The 17,030-nt window shown below is 47.1% G+C and overlaps 1 protein-coding gene across 1 annotated transcript in view; it reads left to right on the top strand.

The window, feature by feature from the left end:
- LOC144752502 (intermembrane lipid transfer protein VPS13D-like) overlaps positions 1-17,030 on the top strand; it is a 189,641-nt gene that overhangs the window by 97,488 nt on the left and 75,123 nt on the right. The window contains exon 9 of the mRNA XM_078640411.1: positions 1,148-1,248. Within this exon, the coding sequence (XP_078496537.1) occupies positions 1,148-1,248 (101 nt within the window). The remainder of the gene's footprint in view (positions 1-1,147; positions 1,249-17,030) is intronic.

Below are 17,030 nucleotides of genomic sequence, written 5' to 3'. Positions count from 1 at the left end.
TGGTTGCACGTATGAGGTACCTGGTTGTCTATTTGTCAGAACATCTACTCTTGAAAATATTTTAAATTGTTTCGGTGAATGTTTTTTTTAAAGGAAGGCGTTGCTTTTAACAAAACAACTGATATTACTGTGCAATTAACTTAAAAAACGATGAAGAAATATTTAAATCAGAGCAGCATTGCACATAAAAGCCTAACATCCGTTTTTTATTTGTGGAAGGATATAAACAGCCCTGCCTTCTAGTTTTTATGCTGTTGAATATTTATGAGCGATGTTTTGGATGTTGTTTTCGTACTCCGTAGAGTAGGACATGGCTTTCACCTTTGGACATGCTTAGGAAAAGGCTGCGAGTAACGGAGTTGAGTCCTGTTTGGCTGAAGATGTAGAAGGCTCGCAGTTTCTCTAATGGCATGCATGTGCCTGATGATGCAAGTGTTGTCAAACATCGGACAAATGAGAACATAACTTTTGACAGCACAGCAGTCAGAGTGTAGAATGGTGACTGGTGGAGCCTTAATTTCATGGAAACATTAAGAAAGCAGGGAGTGCTCTCTTAAATGTACTCGATACCTCTGATTTACTAACACTTATATTCCTTATCTTAGTCTTTGCATAGTGCAATCAATTAGAATAGGAGTTAATTCTCAGTTAAGCCATCACGAAGCTCAGTTTGGTGCTGACTTAAGTAGGCTCGAGATACAGACAGATGAAGATGGGCGGGCCGTGAAACGGAGCCGTCTACATATCCGGAAGTCTGTACCTACTAATGATTATGTTTCATTTGGGGGTGGGGGAACATGTACCAGATGTTCTAATACTCTGGTATTTATATATGTTTATGCTTCATTATTGTAAATAGTTACAGTTACATGGTTTGTATATCTAGCACCCCAGCGCTATCCCTTTTCCCTCCAGCAATGAGATGTATGTGCAGTTAAATGTTTGTCCTTACAGACTTATGTCTTGAGTACCGAATTATTCATGACTGCTTGGCTAGCTCTAGCTCTCTCTCGGGGCGTAATCTAATGCTGGGTGCAATGTTGCAATCCACCTTTAATCTTAATTGATTACCTTTGCCTTTCTTTACTCAGATGTAACTAATGCATGTAGCATATTCCTAAACGTTACCTTTCTGATATATTTTCAGGGTCAGTATCAACAGATCGTGGAGTTTCTAGAGGAAATGGATCGAAAAGAAAGACAGCTTAAATTTAGGAAATGGAAACCGAAAGTTTCTATAGCGGAAAAGTAAGAAACAGTTGTTTACATATTTTCAATATCCTGATGTTTACAAATTGTACTGGCAGTGTATTGTTTTTGAAAACCATGTAATATCAGTCAGCATCCCCTCAATCTCTATTGACAATCATATCCATCCCTCTTGACAATCATAATTCTGTTAAGGAGCAAATTAATATTCTGTTATGTATGATTTGAAAATTGTGAACTTGATTATTATCAGCATCTGAGGCTGATGATTCAGGCTTCATCTAAATATTGGAACCAGATCCAGAGGGAAAATCACTGACGCCAACTTTATGCCCACATTGGGGAAAAAGGGAAAGATAATCTTCAATATCTGGGTATCAAAGCAGATGTGCCATTTACTGCAGCACTAGCAATATAGAGCCCGAACGTGCTTGTGAGCCATGGTCAAAGTGGATTGTGGGTTCATGTTGGTCGCTGAACCATGCCTCTATTGTCTCCATGTCTCCAGAGAAGGACAGGAGGAAGCTGAGAGTTGTAGGCAGAACGATATCCAGAATGTATACCTCAATATGTGTGAAGCCAATGTAGTGGTGCTGCTCAGCAAAAATGACTGAGCTGTCAGAGAAGATGGTGAAGCTGCTCCTATTCCTACCAGACAACAAACAGGAGAAATCTATGAAATGCCCTGCAGACAGACCATCAGCTTCCAAGTATGCCATAAAAATATTCCTGCTTATAGTGGTCATAGACTTCCGACATGCTCCTTAGAGAAATCCTTTATTGCCAGATGTGTCTTAAGTGTACATGTTTGCTACTGGACATGTTTGCTACTGGAGGTAAGAGCAAGGATGCTTGATGTGCATCTCGACGATGAAGAAACCTTCATCAGGAAGGTTATTAAGGCATTTGAGTCCTTCAAGGCTGACCCCAGCAATGTAAAGGTAATGTGGGGCATGTGAGCAAGGCTCCAAATGTCCCTTTCAAAGGATAAAGGGTAATATTAAACAGTCGGAAATGTGTTACCACCACAGTTTCAGCAGCAGTACTTTCTTATTCGACTATGTGGATACTTTCATCTAGAATTTGGGATAATGATATCTCCATGGATCTTCTAAAAAACTAGCCAGATGGGTCCATTAAGGCATTCTAAACTGTCAGTGCTGACACTAAGACTGCAAAGGCACTACGGGCCAGTCAGTGAGGCGCTCATGTTTCCACTTCAGTGACCAAAGGTTGATCTCACTCGGATGTTTCACCATCACAGTTTCAGCCACAGTGCTCCCCTTTTTACTGTGGATACCAGCATCATAGACTTACAATGGCAGCACAGCTTTAGCTCACAGCAGCTCCCTTTGAGATGTGGATCCCCGTTTGTTTTCCCAGAAGCAAATGTGATGTGTTCCATGACATCATGTTGCCCCTGCTAAGCCGAGCAGGAAGCAGTCCTTGCAGAACCTCATCGGGGTGTGGGGTCGGGGCAAAGTCACTTGAGACAAGCGAGGTATGGACTTATGTTCTCAGGCCATTTTGAAATTCATGGAAAAGCTGTCCCCTAGTCCACCTAAAGAACACAAAAAATTGGGAGAATAACTTCAACAGTCGGAGATGTAGTTGCTTTTCAATAAGCCCATGATACCGCTAATACCTGTGCACAAATAAAACCAGAGAAACTGCTGAGGTACTCTTACATGCAGAAGAATCACAAGGGCCTACCCCATCTTAGACTTGGAGTTTATCATCCTGTTTATCCAACACAGGTGTTCTGACCTTGGCGAAAGGCAATACTCTTCTACACAAGTTGCAGTTGGCACCTCTGTTGTTAACAAAATACCCGAAGCCTGTGCTTCTCATTTGTGCTGGCAAGTGTGAATGCCTTTCCCTAGCTGGTTGATAAAAATACCTTTGAAGGCAGGGGTGGAGGCAGAAAAAGTAATTCACACATACATTCAGCAGTTCAGAGGTCTGCAACTGGCCAGCTCCTTCCAGAAATCCCTCTAGAAACCATATCACAAAATTGGTTTTCTCCTCACCCACCTGGACTCCAGGAGCTAAAGGATACCGTACAAAATGAAATAAAAGAAGTAGGGTATGCTAGAAAGGTCACTGTCTGAGAAGAACTCAACCTAAGTGACAGCCAAAAGTTCAGGGCCCTGATAAGACCTCATCTGCGTCATCATGGTACTCTTGAGGACACGCAAGATAGGAGCCCAGCAACAAGAGCTTTACCAACAGTGGACACAAGTGTCTAGGGATTGGCAGACTGATAGATCCCTCATTTGCATCTGACGGTTGTTATGCATTTCTGGCCATTGTTTCTATAGATCAGTTTTGTTCAGGATATGTCTCTTGAAAGCCTTGGGAGCACACCTGGCTTGTTGTCTTCCAGGGGATCCTCATCAATATTCATAAGCACTGAATATTCCCGCCTATGTGCGGGGACCCCGGAAATAATAAATATTATATATGAAAAAGATATATATATATCATGCTTCCTGCTTGGTCCGTTTATTGAAATGCACACAGACACACACAAGGCTTCAAGCCTAAGCCTTTATTAACTGGTACAGAAGCGTCTGGCTGCCCACCTTTCACAGTCAGATTCCCACTGCCTGACGCGTTTCGAAATAACTTCTTCCTCGGAGGCTTGTGTGGAAAATGAAAAAAGCACCAGCTGGCTCCAAACACTCCCTTTTCTCTGCATGATGACACGCCCCCTGATGGGCTGCTCTGAATGAGTCTCTGCGCTGTGCATTTAGGGAAATGTGGTGCCATTTCATTGCGGTGCTCTACTCCAAGAACCTGGGGGCCGTCGTCATCTGCCGGTCCTCACATGTGGGGCACATTACTTTGGATAAGGAAACGCCTGCTGCCGGGACCTATCTGCAGGTCTTTCAACCAACAGAACATTTTTGTACAGAGCACCGCAATGAAATGGCACCACATTTCCCTAAATGCACAGCGCAGAGACTCATTCAGAGCAGCCCATCAGGGGGCGTGTCATCATGCAGAGAAAAGGGAGTGTTTGGAGCCAGCTGGTGCTTTTTTCATTTTCCAAACAAGCCTCCGATGAAGAAGTTATTTCGAAACGTGTCAGGCAGTGGGAATCTGACTGTGAAAGGTGGGCAGCCAGACGCTTCTGTACCAGTTAATAAAGGCTTAGGCTTGAAGCCTTGTGTGCGTCTGTGTGCCTTTCAATAACCGGAACAAGCAGGAAGCATGATATATATATATATATATATATATATATATATATATATATATATATATATATATATATATATATATATATATATATATATATATATATATATATATATATATATATATACACATACACACACACACACAGCTCTATATATAGATATATACATATATCATTTTTTCTCATACCAATGCAGCCTCCATCTAGGAGGCTAAACAATGTATTAACTCATAAATTGCTTTGGCAAATACATAATACATGTATAAAAACAGAGGAGGGCACGTAGCACTTGAACTCTGTTTTTAATGAGTAAACCCCATGAAAAAACTACAACTAAAGCAGACATTGTTAGCCTACAGGCTGCATTGTAAACCAATAGCATAGAAAATGAAAGCATTTTCCTACAAAACTGGCACCGCACCTTTAAGGCAGCCATGACCCCTAGCTTCCCATCATGCCTCAGGGGTGACAGTTAGGTCAGTTCTTTCCGGCTCCTTCAGTCAGGACCCTGGATTCACAGCTCTTCCTTTTTTGACGTTCTGTCAAAAATTATCAGATTTTTTTTTTTCAGGATTTTTTGCTTTAACTCGACGTCTTTTAGCCTTCGAGTGAGAGTGAAGCCTTTTTTGAGTTCCAGAAAAGGTTTATTTCTTTCAGAAATGCCTTCCTTATTTGATCCTTGCCCTGACTATGGCAACAAGAAGACTAGATCAGACACACACCTCACTCTTCTGTCACTTGTCATCTTTCAAGAAGTTGTCGAGAAGTACCATCAAGAACAGGGAGAGAATTCGACTTTATGGCCTCTCTGAAAGAGGTAGGTCTCTAGTGAGGGAGCAGAAAAAGAGAACTCTGTCGACGTCGAGAGGCAAGGTCCCGACCTGTTCTCCTTCGGCCTCAGGATCGACATCGAAGCTGCCGACGGCAAAGAAGACGTTGTCGAAGACTACAGTGGTGTCGGCCCATCACTCTTCTAAGACATCGAGGACAACGCTCTCAACGTCGACAAAGGTAAAGGGCCCTCCGTTGACGTCAACCAGGCGACGATCAACGCTGAGGAGCAAATCTCCGTTGACGCTGGCTAAGTGATCGACGTCGAGGCAAATCACTCTGTCGTCGCCACATCAACAGCGATCGACATCGAGGCAGAGGTCTCCGTCGAGGTCCGTTCAAAGATCTTTGACGTCGAGGCGCAAGACTCCGTTGCCGACATCGAGACAGACGTCTCCGTCAAGGTCAGTGCAAAGATCATCGAAGTCGAGGCACAAGACTGCGCCTCCGACGCTGAGGCAGAAATCTCCGTCGGCGACAGCACACCGCAGGGCTACGTTGAGACACAGGTCTTCAGAACAGAGGTGATTGATGTCGAAACACAGTACTCTGTCGACGTCAAGTAGATGTTCGACGTCGAGAGACCGGTCGACTGCAAGTTTGAGAAGGCAGTCTGTACAGGGAAGACGTTCCAGATCGACATCGAGGCACCAGTCCAAAGAGGCCTCCCGTCCGGTAAGCCTGTCTACATCGCCGTCACCGACGTCGAGAACAGGTTCTCGCAGCTCTCACAGAGGTTCAACGTCAAGATCTCCAGAGATCATGATCTCGACGTCCAGCAGTCCAGTGTCCAGGGGACATCAAGATTCGCCGACCAGGCCTGCACAAGAAGAAGAGAACTCTCCTCCTCCACTTTCTTCTGAGGGGCGAGAAGGACAGAGATCGCCTTTCATCCATCTATCACTAAGATGGAACAGGCCCTTGGATCACTGGGCCACAACTCCAGCCACAAGGGCACAGCATTACTTGAGCCCACTACACAGGTCTCCGTTGGCACGGCTGGTACTGGGGGTGGATAGAGAGCGTACTCCTTCAAGAGCCAAGGATCACAGTCGCACTCCTGCGCACCCTCACAGAAGGATATCTAGATCCAGAAGTAGGAGGAGAAGGCACAGATCTCCAACACCTTCCTCCTATTCCACACACACGGCACACATAGACTATTCACCTACTCTTACTGACAGCCCACCGTCGAGGGTCTCTCTGATGGATGACGTTGGCACTTTTCAGGACGTGCTTGGCAGAGGGGCGGCGAAACTAAACATCCCTATGCCGACCCGCTAGAGTTTGTCCTATGTTATTTTTGAGACTTTACACCAAAGGGCAGCATCTGGACCTCTGCTACCATTGGTCCCGGGACTAATAGAACCGGTTATGGACATTTTCCTCATGCCGGCGACACTCAAGACTGCGCCGGCTAGGATTTTGAAAAAATATCTTTCACCGGAAGAGGACCCGCTTTTCCTGAAATCTGACCCCTCTCCACCAGATTCTGTTATAATCACTGTGGCAAAAAAAACCTCATGCTATTGCTCCTCCTCTACTGTTCCACCAGATAAGGAGAGTAAAACACAGGATTTGTGGGGAAGGAAGGTATGTGGCGCATCAGCCTCTATGAAGAAGGTATCGAGTGCATCGACTCTCTTGGGCCGGTATGACAGGTCTCTGTGGGACTCCCTGCCAAGGATTCACGGAAAAGATACCTCAAGAAGATCGCAAGGATTTTGAAGAGATCTTGCATGAAGGCAGCTTGGTGGCGAACCAAGTTATCAGCGACGCAGCTGATGGAGCTACTCTTTCGGCTCATGCCTATGCGCATAGGATATGCGCTAGAAGAACCTCCTGGCTCCGACTCACAGAGCTCAAACTAGAAGCACAGTCTTGGATCCTAAATCTTCCCTTCTCCAGCTCATCTTTGTTCGGTGCACACATGGATGAAGAAATGTCCCGGATGAAGACGGAGCTAGACACCCTAAAGGCTGTGTGTCTAGAAAAGAAGAAAGAGTTCCGCAACGATTCAGGCCTTACGATCGGCGATCCTCCCAACAGAGGGTTCAAACCCCTCATTGACAGAAAAACCAGGATCAGCAAGGGCAACAAAGGTCTCAATACGAAGGCAGGCGTTCCTCCAGATGAAGAGAAAACCAGCGTCAGTCTAACACCTCCGCCAAGATGCAGACCAAACAATAAGTGGCCACTTCCCCTGTCGCCGTTCACCACTCCAGTGGGGGGGAAGTATTGCAAATTATCTCGAAGAGTGGCGAGCTATCACAAAGGACCAGTGGGTGTTAGCTACGCTGCAGAATGGGTGCTCTCTACGTTTTCAACGCCATCCTCCCTCAATCCCTCCAGTTCCATCACCATGCCATCAGATGAAAATATTGCAGAACGAAGTTGCTACCATTCTGCGAAAATCAGCCATCGAGAAGGTGCCAATATCTCAAAGAGGGAGAGGGGTCTACTCAAGATACTTCTTGGTAAAGAAGAAGGGTCGAAAAAAGCAGAATACAGACCCATTCTGGATCTGCGAACACTCAACAAGTCAATCAGGAAGGAGAAGTTTCGCATGTTGGCTCTCCATCAAATATATCCACATCTCAGGCAGGGAGATTTGATGTGTTCGCTGGATCTACAAGATGCCTACTTTCACGTTCCGGTCAGTCAACATCACAGACAATATCTGAGATTCCTGGTGAGATCTTAACACTACCAGTTCAAAGTACTAACCTTCGGGTTGAAGTCCGCTCCCCGAGTGTTCACAAAGTGCATGGCAATGGTGGCAGCTGCACTACGTCGCAGAGGCATCTTCGTGTACCCGTACCTGGACGACTGCCTGTTGAAGGGTCCTTCTCCCCACAGTGTGAGGAGTCATTTCCTGCAATGCCTAGAGCTTTGTCATCAGCTGGGCCTTCATCAGCTGGGCCTTCATATGAACTTCGACAAATCGACTCCACAACCAACACAGATAATCCATTATCTAGGAGCTCTGGTAGACTCCGGGTTAGGAAAAGTGTTTCCTTCGGAGGAGAGACAGTTTTCCATCATACAGAAATGCAAACATCGGATTACCTCCCTGTTAGGGTCGATGGCATCCTGCATCTTCCTGGTCCCCAATGCCAGGCTGCAAATGCGTCCTCTGAAGCAGGATCTGGAGGACAAGTGGGACCAACAAACAGCTCGCTGGGACGACAAAATAAGCCTCTCAAACTCAGCAAGAGCATCCATCCCATGGTGGATGAAGAAGGAGAATATGCAAGTGGGTATACCTTTTCAACAAGCACCTCCCTCTCAAACACTGATCACGGATTCTTCCCTCCAGGGCTGGGGAGCCCACATGAAGTCTCTCCAGACGCAAGGTCAATGGTCATCAAAAGAGCGCTCATATCACATAAACATGCTAGAGCTGAGAGCAGTTCACCTGGCCCTCAAGGCTTTCCTTCCTTCGATTCAGGCAAGTTCAATCTGTGTACAGACGGACAATACCACCACGATGTACTACCTGAACAAACAGGGAGGAACCCTCTTGCGCACATTGTCTATGGAAGCTCAAGCTCTCTGGCATTGGCTCCTGGCACGGAATCTATCATTCACGGCGGTTCACCTGCTGGGAGAACAGAACGCAAGAGCGGATGCTCTCAGTCGACACTTCAAAGACAGACAAGACAGGGTTCTCAACGACAAGGTTGTCGAAGACATCTTCCAGGCTTGGGGTCGTCCCAGCATCGATCTCTTCGCGGACGACGAAAATACAAAATGCAGAGACTTTGCCTCAAAGTTCTACCGGCCAGGGTCGAAGGGGAATGCCCTTTTGATAGACTGGTTCGGGGCATTTGTGTACGCCTTTCCACCCCTTCCTCTCATCCCAAAGGTGGTGACCAAGCTGTCTTTCACACACGAGAATGATCCTGATTGCCCCGGACTGGCCGAGACAATGGTGGTACCCGGACCTTCTGTACCTGTCAGAATGCCCTCACAGGAGGCTGCCATGCAGACTGGATCTGCTGTCCAAGATGAACGGGAGGATTCATCACCCCAGCCTTCCCTCACTGAACTTGGCAGCTTGCCTTCTGAGGTCCTCCAGAATGGCCATATAGGACTACCACAAGATTGCATGTCCATCTTAAAAGAAGCAAGAAGGCCATCCACTAGGCGCTCATATGCGTGCAAGTGGAAACGTTTTTTTATGTGGTGCGTTCAAAACAGTTGTAGCCCAACCAAAGGGCAGGAACAGGTCATTCTACCACACCTGCTTTACCTGGCTAAAGCAGGCTTGAAGTTTCCTTCTATTAAGGTACACTTAGCAGCTATCACTGCATATAGGCGCTCGCCTTCTCAGCCTTCTTTCTTTCAGTTACAGGTTGTAAAAGACTTCTTACAGGGTCTGAAAAAGGTCTACCCTCCGATCCAACCTCCTTCACCACCCTAGGAGCTAAACCTGGTGCTATCAAAGTTGATGGGTTCACCTTTCGAACCTATCCACAAAGCAACCTTGCAACATCTCATTTGGAAGGCGGCTTTCTTGGTAGCGATCACGTCAGCTTGCAAAGTGACCGAAATACAGGCCCACTGCTCTAAGAAACCTTATACTGTTTTCAATCTTAATAGGGTTGTATTGAGGGCTCATCCTTCCTTCCTTCCGAAGATGGTGTCAGATTTCCATATGAATCAGACCATCTCTCTGCCTACCTTTTTCCCTAATCCCTCCACTCCAGCTGAGAGTACTTTACACTCGCTGACCTACTAATAGTTTTAAAATTCTATCTGGATAAGTCAAAGTCCATGAGAAAGTCTGATCAACTATTTGTTAACTATGGGTCGCTCAGAACAGGTTTTCCAGCTTCAAAGTGGTCCATCTCCACATGGATAGTTTCATGCATCAAGTTAGCTTATTAATTAGCGCAAAGACCCCTTGGGCCTACTCCCAAGGTGCATTCCACAAGAGGAAAAGCGGCTACAGCTGCTTTTTTCAAAACTTGCCTATCTCTAAAATATGTAGGGTGGCAACTTGGCGATCCGTCCATACATTTACGAGGCACTATTGTCTATATTCAGACACCAGATCATACACCCAAGTAGGCCAGGCCTCCTTGAGGAATCTGTTCAGCAGCTGATTACGGCTGTTGATGTATTGTGGGCCATTCTCTCTCATTTGCCTGCAGGTGGAAGATGGGCTTGCTATTCTATTCAGAGCTTATGACCATTGATGAGGATCCGCTGGAAGAGAAAGATAAGTTAATTACCTGTAATCCTAGTTCTCTTGCAGGGGTATCCTCATCAAAGCCATTTTTCTTCATTGTTACAAGATATCTTTGTGCACTGATCTTCAGGGTTACGCAAAGAACAACTGACCTAACTGTCACCCCTGAGGCATGATGCCAGTTTTGTAGGAAAATGCTTTCATTTTCTATGCTATTGGTTTACAATGCAGCCTGTAGGCTAACTATGTCTGCTTTAGTTGCAGTTTTTTCATGAGGTTTACTAATTAAAAACAGAGTTCAAGTGCTACTTGCCCTCCTGTGTTTTTATACATGTATTATGTGAATTCAAAAGCAGTTTATGAGTTATTACATTGTTTAGCCTCCTAGATGGGGGCTGCATTGGTATGAGAAAAAATGATATATGTATATATGTGTTCGTGCCGTTTAGAGGCCCTGCTCCGTCAAGAGGCCGGAGTATCACTGGTCCCCCGTTGCTTGCAGTGTCTTCAAATATCAAGGTATTGATATGACTCCGGCCTGCCTCTGAGTGCACGCCTAGCCAGGGATCGCTGCGAGGTGCAGATCCTCATTGACGAGGAGGCAGGTACATTGTTATCCTGTCTTACGACCCTGCAGGCACACGTGCAGAGAGGCTGGAGCGTCAAAGGGGACCCTAGGGAGAACTTTATTCTCAGCAAAGACTCGGTATTCGAACACTCCGCACCTTCCAGGAATTTGTCTCTCCCATGCAACACTCACCTGAATATACGGCATTCTGGGAGCTGTAGTTGTGGCAGAACTGCAGCTGAGTTGACATCATGTGACTAAGGGTCAGCGGATTTCCGCCAATAAGAGAGACACTGGACACTTGGGTGGAGTTATACTTTGCATACAGCGGCATCTGAAGAAGGCTGTAAGGCTGAAATGCATCATGCACACGCTGTAATCAATAAAGATCGTCCGACGTCTCCCCTGAGTGGCCTCTACCTTTTCCTTTTGGAGTGGGCAGTTATATATATCTATATATATATATATTTTTATATATAATTTTTATTATTTCCGCGGTCCCCGCACATGGGCGGGAATATTCAGTGCCTATGACTTTGATGAGGCTACCCCTGGAAGAGAACTAGGATTACAGGTAGGTAACTTATCCTTCTTGGCTAGGGGACTCTAATCTGAGTTGTAAAACATTATTTACCAACGTGCAAGTTCTGCGGTCAGATGCACCCTGAGAGTGTTTCAGGGGCAGGTTACCAGGAAGGGCTGTGATAATTATGACTGACAATACCACGGCAATGTTTAACATCACAGAGCAAATTGGCAGCCTTCCACTGACTTTAAACAGGGAGACATAAGACATCTAATTGGCCTGGCAAACTGAGCATCTTATTGATGGTGCAACACCTTCCTTGTAAGGAAGATTAACAAGGCAAATGACGTCAGCAGGTCGGGGTAGAAGCTGCACAAGTTGGACCTTATTCAGACTATGGTGAACAATGTGATGGCGCGAAACACCAATGGTACAATTTCACCTACAAGTTTCAACAAGCATTGGCCTAGCCAGTAGGTCTCGCCTTTGTAACCTTATAAGTGTTTAGCCATGCAGCACATTATCCTGGGTGCTGTGCCGCTAGGGATTGAAGCGCTATACAAATACTGTACACTGAGTCATGTGGCCTGATTCAGGAATACATGCTTGCTTCTAACTTGTAAGGCTCGTGTGATGTCAGATGCAAAGAGCACCAGCAGCCAGTCTATACACCATGCATCTCTTTTCCAGTGTGATCTTTGAAAATGCAATGGCTCATGCTACACAGAGTTACCGGCAATAAGAGGTGGATATGTAACCATGAGGGAAATGAGCGTTGGTACTCTTTCTCAGGAGATGTCTAGAGATGTCTGGAGGAAGGTGGAGCACTAGTCAGTTGAGGGTCAATGCAATGAGTGGGTAGGTCTTTTGAAGGAGGCTAAAGCATCTGCTTTACAGAGAAAGTAATAAAAAGTACTGTTACCCACTGGCTTCCTTTTCCCTGGGAAGAGATCTTATCTTGTGACAGTTCCCTGAAGTCTGGACAGTGAGTGGGTCTTAATCAGGGTAAATTGCCCAAAATCACCATATGTTAGGGAGACGCTAGGTCTGTAATGCGATTTTATCCTTTGAAATACCCCAGCTGTAACCCTAAGTGTCCATTGTGTAAAAGTTGTATTCAGTATGAGCTACACAGTTCACAAGATTATAACAGCTGCTGCCAGCAGTGATATTATGATGTGAGATGTGCGGTTGTGTTATAAAGTAAGGACAAGGTGAGAGTAAAAATAGAGGATCAGAAGATAGCAAGGAGGAAAATGCACGCAGCAACAGTGAGATAAAGTGGGGCTGAAGAGGGCTGTTAAACTAAGAAAGGATTGGAGCCTGGGGTTCTAAAAAGGAAGCAAAAATAGAGGAAGGTTAAAGAAAGCAAATAAGAATAAGAGAAGCAGCTTAGTTTGTGGAAGGAATATGGGGCAATGCGTAGCAGCTGCCAGCAATAATATTATGGTTTGAGGCGTATGGTTGGGTTTTAGTATTAAATCTGTTTTATTAGCAATATTCGGGAACAAGAGTCATAACCAAAAAAGCCCTACAACCCCATGGGCCAGCTCAAGAATATAAGTCCGTACAGTCAAGCATGGTAGTACTTCGGATATTAAACACAGCAAGCCGCCTACAACCCAATAGGGCCGGCCGCGTCTTAAACCTAAACCAGCTTTGGTATTAAGTCTGTTTAGTAATATCAGAGGATACCCTCCACACCAAACAATGCAGAACATGTCCGGAGCAATAATACAGGCAATGTTCACATATAAAGAAAGATAACCGTTGACTAACTGAGGTATAGCGTGATGCACTAGTCACGCCCTGTGGCAGTGGGTTCTCCCGGACTTGCAAGATAATTTCCTAGCAATAAAACAATAAACCTGGAACCCCGCCCCTGTCCCAGATCCCTACTCTCCCCGCTTTTACTGTCTCATCTAGACTGTCGGACCCAAATCTTCCCTCTGTGAAAGCCTCAATAATCGTAAGTATCTGGGGCAGGTTATTTCTCTAAATTCTGTTGCCAATAACGATAGGAAGGGCTGCCATAGATCTGGGTATTTGTCGCCTTCCCCCTTCGCAATCATGGACAACTTCTCCATGCCCAGGATATGGTTGGGTTTTAAAGTACGAACAAGAAGAGCCAAAAATAAAGACAGGAGTAGAAGATATGCTAGCAGTGCCTTGCAAGCAACAATATATTTATGCATTAATTCTATTAATTAACCTTCCCAGCCCCTACATTCGCGGTTAGAACTGTAAGAAACACAGGAAAGGAACTTTGTGCTTTTAGAACTTCACAATAGATCGTAAATTAGCAGTGCATTAAGAGGCTGTTTAAAGTGCTCCAGCGATGCTTGCTTAGAGGATCGAGTGGAGTCGGAGTGCCCATTCCCTGTAATAAAGTGCAATCTCTCAGTGTATTTGGGGCGGCTACTGGCAAGTAAAGCCAGCAACCTGGGATGGGTGTAACCCCACTCTTGGCAATTCTGGGTAGCTCTTTATGTATAGAGAGCAAGTTAAAGGCAGCGTTACTCGCATTAAAGTGGTACGGTGCGGAGACAAATCTAAACCAAAAATATTATATATATGCATGTGCTTATTACTACAAAACTTACTGTTATTTTTTTCCACACAAAGTGAAGCACATGCCGCCTAAAAAGGTCAACAGTGAAAGTATGCCATTAAAGCGTAGTTGTCACGACGCATCGTCCTCTACTCCGGCAGACTCAGGCAGGTTCATAAAGGCGTGGAGGATGGAGCGTGATGTCCAGGAGTAGCCTCACACACAAACAGAGGTGCTGTGTGTGTATGAATAAATAAAAAAAAAGACGATGCACCATGCACAAAGTAAGCAGCGATGAGGGAGGGGGGTGGGTAACGGCACTGCCGGGTCAAGCTGCGAATCAGGAGGGGGTTGGACAACTGCACACAACACCAGAAAGCACAGAAATGTAATTATGAAACATGCTGACTTCTGCAGAGTGGTGCGGGGGTCAGATGAAGCACCGTGCTCACTGGGGAAAAGGAAGGATAACTTTGGCATGGCGCCAATTAAAAAAAAAAAGCTGCCAGAAATGTTATTACCAAACAATACTAGACACGCTGACTTCTGCAGAGCGGTACGGGGCAAACCTAAAGCGCAGCGCCTGGATGGAAAGCGGGCACCCTTGCAATAGTAGAAAATCGTTAACCACTTGTGTGCTCAGGACGGCCCCCGGCCGTCCTACGTCACGCTGGGCGTGTGTTCAGGACGGCCGGGGGTCGTCCGAACACTGCTGATTCCCCAGCGCCGCACGAATTCCGCGCCTGCGCTGGAGAATTAATTCGTGGGCGGAGTTCAGACGCCCCCCGGCCGTCCTGCGCACACGTCCAGCGTGACGTAGGACGGCCGGGGACCGTACTGAGCACGCAAGGGGTTACGCCCCCTAATTAAATCCCCGCACTACGGCGAAATTTTCACCGCAGGGAAGAGGTTAAAGAAAATAGTGCTCACAGAATGTAAATAAAACATTCAGTGTAACAACACAATTAAAAGGGCCAGTCCTCATGGGAGGTTACAAATGTAGCAAAGGCAGTAATAAGGAGGGACTACTAAGCCTATCCATTAATCAAAACCAACCATTTAGAAAGGATAGTAACAGGGGCCAATTGAAAAGATGGGGGGGAAAGGGGCAAAGCTTCAAGTCTATACCTGAATACTGGATGCCTTTCAGAGCAGAGCATGCTCTGCCTAGGCCAGACCTAAAAACCAGTATTACTCAATCAATCAATCATTTGTAAAGCGCACTACATACCCACGAGGGTCTCAAGGCGCTGGGGGTGGGGTGGGGGGGCGTGCTACTGATCGAACAGCCAGGTCTTGAGTATCCTCCTGAAGGTCAGCAGGTCTTGGGTCTGTCATAGGCTCAGTGGGAGGGTGCTCCATGTCTTGGCGGCGAGGTGGGGGAAGGATCCCCCACCGGTGGTTGTTCTTCGGATGCACGGGACGGTGGGGAGTGAGAGGTCGGCGTAGCGTAGCTGGCGGTTGGGGTTGTAGAAGGAGAGCCGTCTGTTGAGGTAGGCTGGGCCGGACTTGTGAAGTGCCTTGTGTGCGTGGGTGAGGAGCTTGAAGGATATCCTCTTCTTGACGGGGAGCCAGTGCAGGTTTCTCAGGTGGGGGGTGATGTGGCCGTGGAGTGGTACGTCGAGGATCAGGCGTGCCGAGGCGTTTTGGATGCGTTGTAGTCGTTTGATGAGCATGGTCAGGGCTCCAGCGTAGAGGGCGTTTCCGTAGTCGAGTCTGCTGCTGACGAGGGCCTGGGTGACTGTCTTTCTTGTATCTGTCGGGATCCATCTGTAGATCTTGCGGAGCATGCGGAGGGTGTTGAAGCAGGAGGAGGAGACGGCGTTGACTTGCTTGGTCATTGAGAGCGTTGAGTCAAGGATGATTCCCAGGTTGCGTGCTTGGTCGGTGGGTGTCGTCCCAGGCTGAAGGGTTGGAGCCGATAATGAGGACCTCCGTCTTGTCCGAGTTCAGCTTCAGACAGCTGGTCTTCAGCCAGTCGGCGACGGCCTTCATTACTTCGTGGAGGTTGGCTTTGGCGGTGATGGGGTCCTTGGTGAGGGAGAGGATCAGCTGAGTGTTGTCGGCGTAGGAGATTATGTTGAGGTCATGCTGTCGGGCTACGTGTGCGAACGGGGCCATGTAAATGTTGAACAGCTTCAGGCTGAGGGAGGATCCCTGGGGTACCCCGCAGATGATCTCGGAGGCTTTGGAGCGAAATGGGGGGAGGCGGACGCTCTGGGTTCTGCCGAAGAGGAAGGAGGTGGTCCAATCCAGATGCTTGTTTCGGATCCCTGCGGCGTGGAGGCGTGCGCGTAGTGTGCGGTGGCAGACGGTGTCGAAGGCGGCAGAGAGGTCTAGGAGGATGAGTGCTGCTGTCTGGCCATTGTCCAGCAGGGTCCTGATGTCGTCGGTGGTGGCGATGAGGGCAGTCTCGGTGCTGTGGTTGCTGCGGAACCCTGACTGGGAAGGGTCCATGATTCTGTTTTCTTCGAGGTATCGGGTTAGCTGTCTGATGACGGTTTTCTCGATGACCTTGGCCGGGAAGGGGAGCAGAGAGATGGGCCGGAAGTTCTTGAGGTCTCTTGGGTCTGCCTTAGGTTTTTTGAGTAGGGCGTTGATCTCAGCGTGTTTCCAGATCTCTGGGAAGGTCGCGGTCTCAAGGGTGAGATTGATGACGTTGCGCAGGGGGGGTGCGATGGAGCTGCTTGCTCTGTTGAAGACGTGGTGCGGGAATGGGTCTGACGGAGAGCCGGAGTGGATTGTGCGCATGGTCTTGATGGTGTCATCGATGCTCACGCTGGCCCAGGCTAGCAGGGCGTCGTGGTCGATGGTGTGCGGAGGGGCTGTTGTGTTGCTATCTGTTGGGGCTGTCTGGGTGTTGAAGCTGTCGTGGATGTCTGCTATCTTGCGGTGGAAGAAGGTGGCGAGGATGCATTATCCTTCGGGTGAAAACAAGGGCTCTAC

The sequence above is a fragment of the Lissotriton helveticus genome, chromosome 5_1 (assembly GCF_964261635.1).
Source record: "Lissotriton helveticus chromosome 5_1, aLisHel1.1, whole genome shotgun sequence".
Lineage (NCBI taxonomy): Eukaryota > Metazoa > Chordata > Amphibia > Caudata > Salamandridae > Lissotriton > Lissotriton helveticus.
This window is presented reverse-complemented; position numbering and strand designations above follow the sequence as displayed.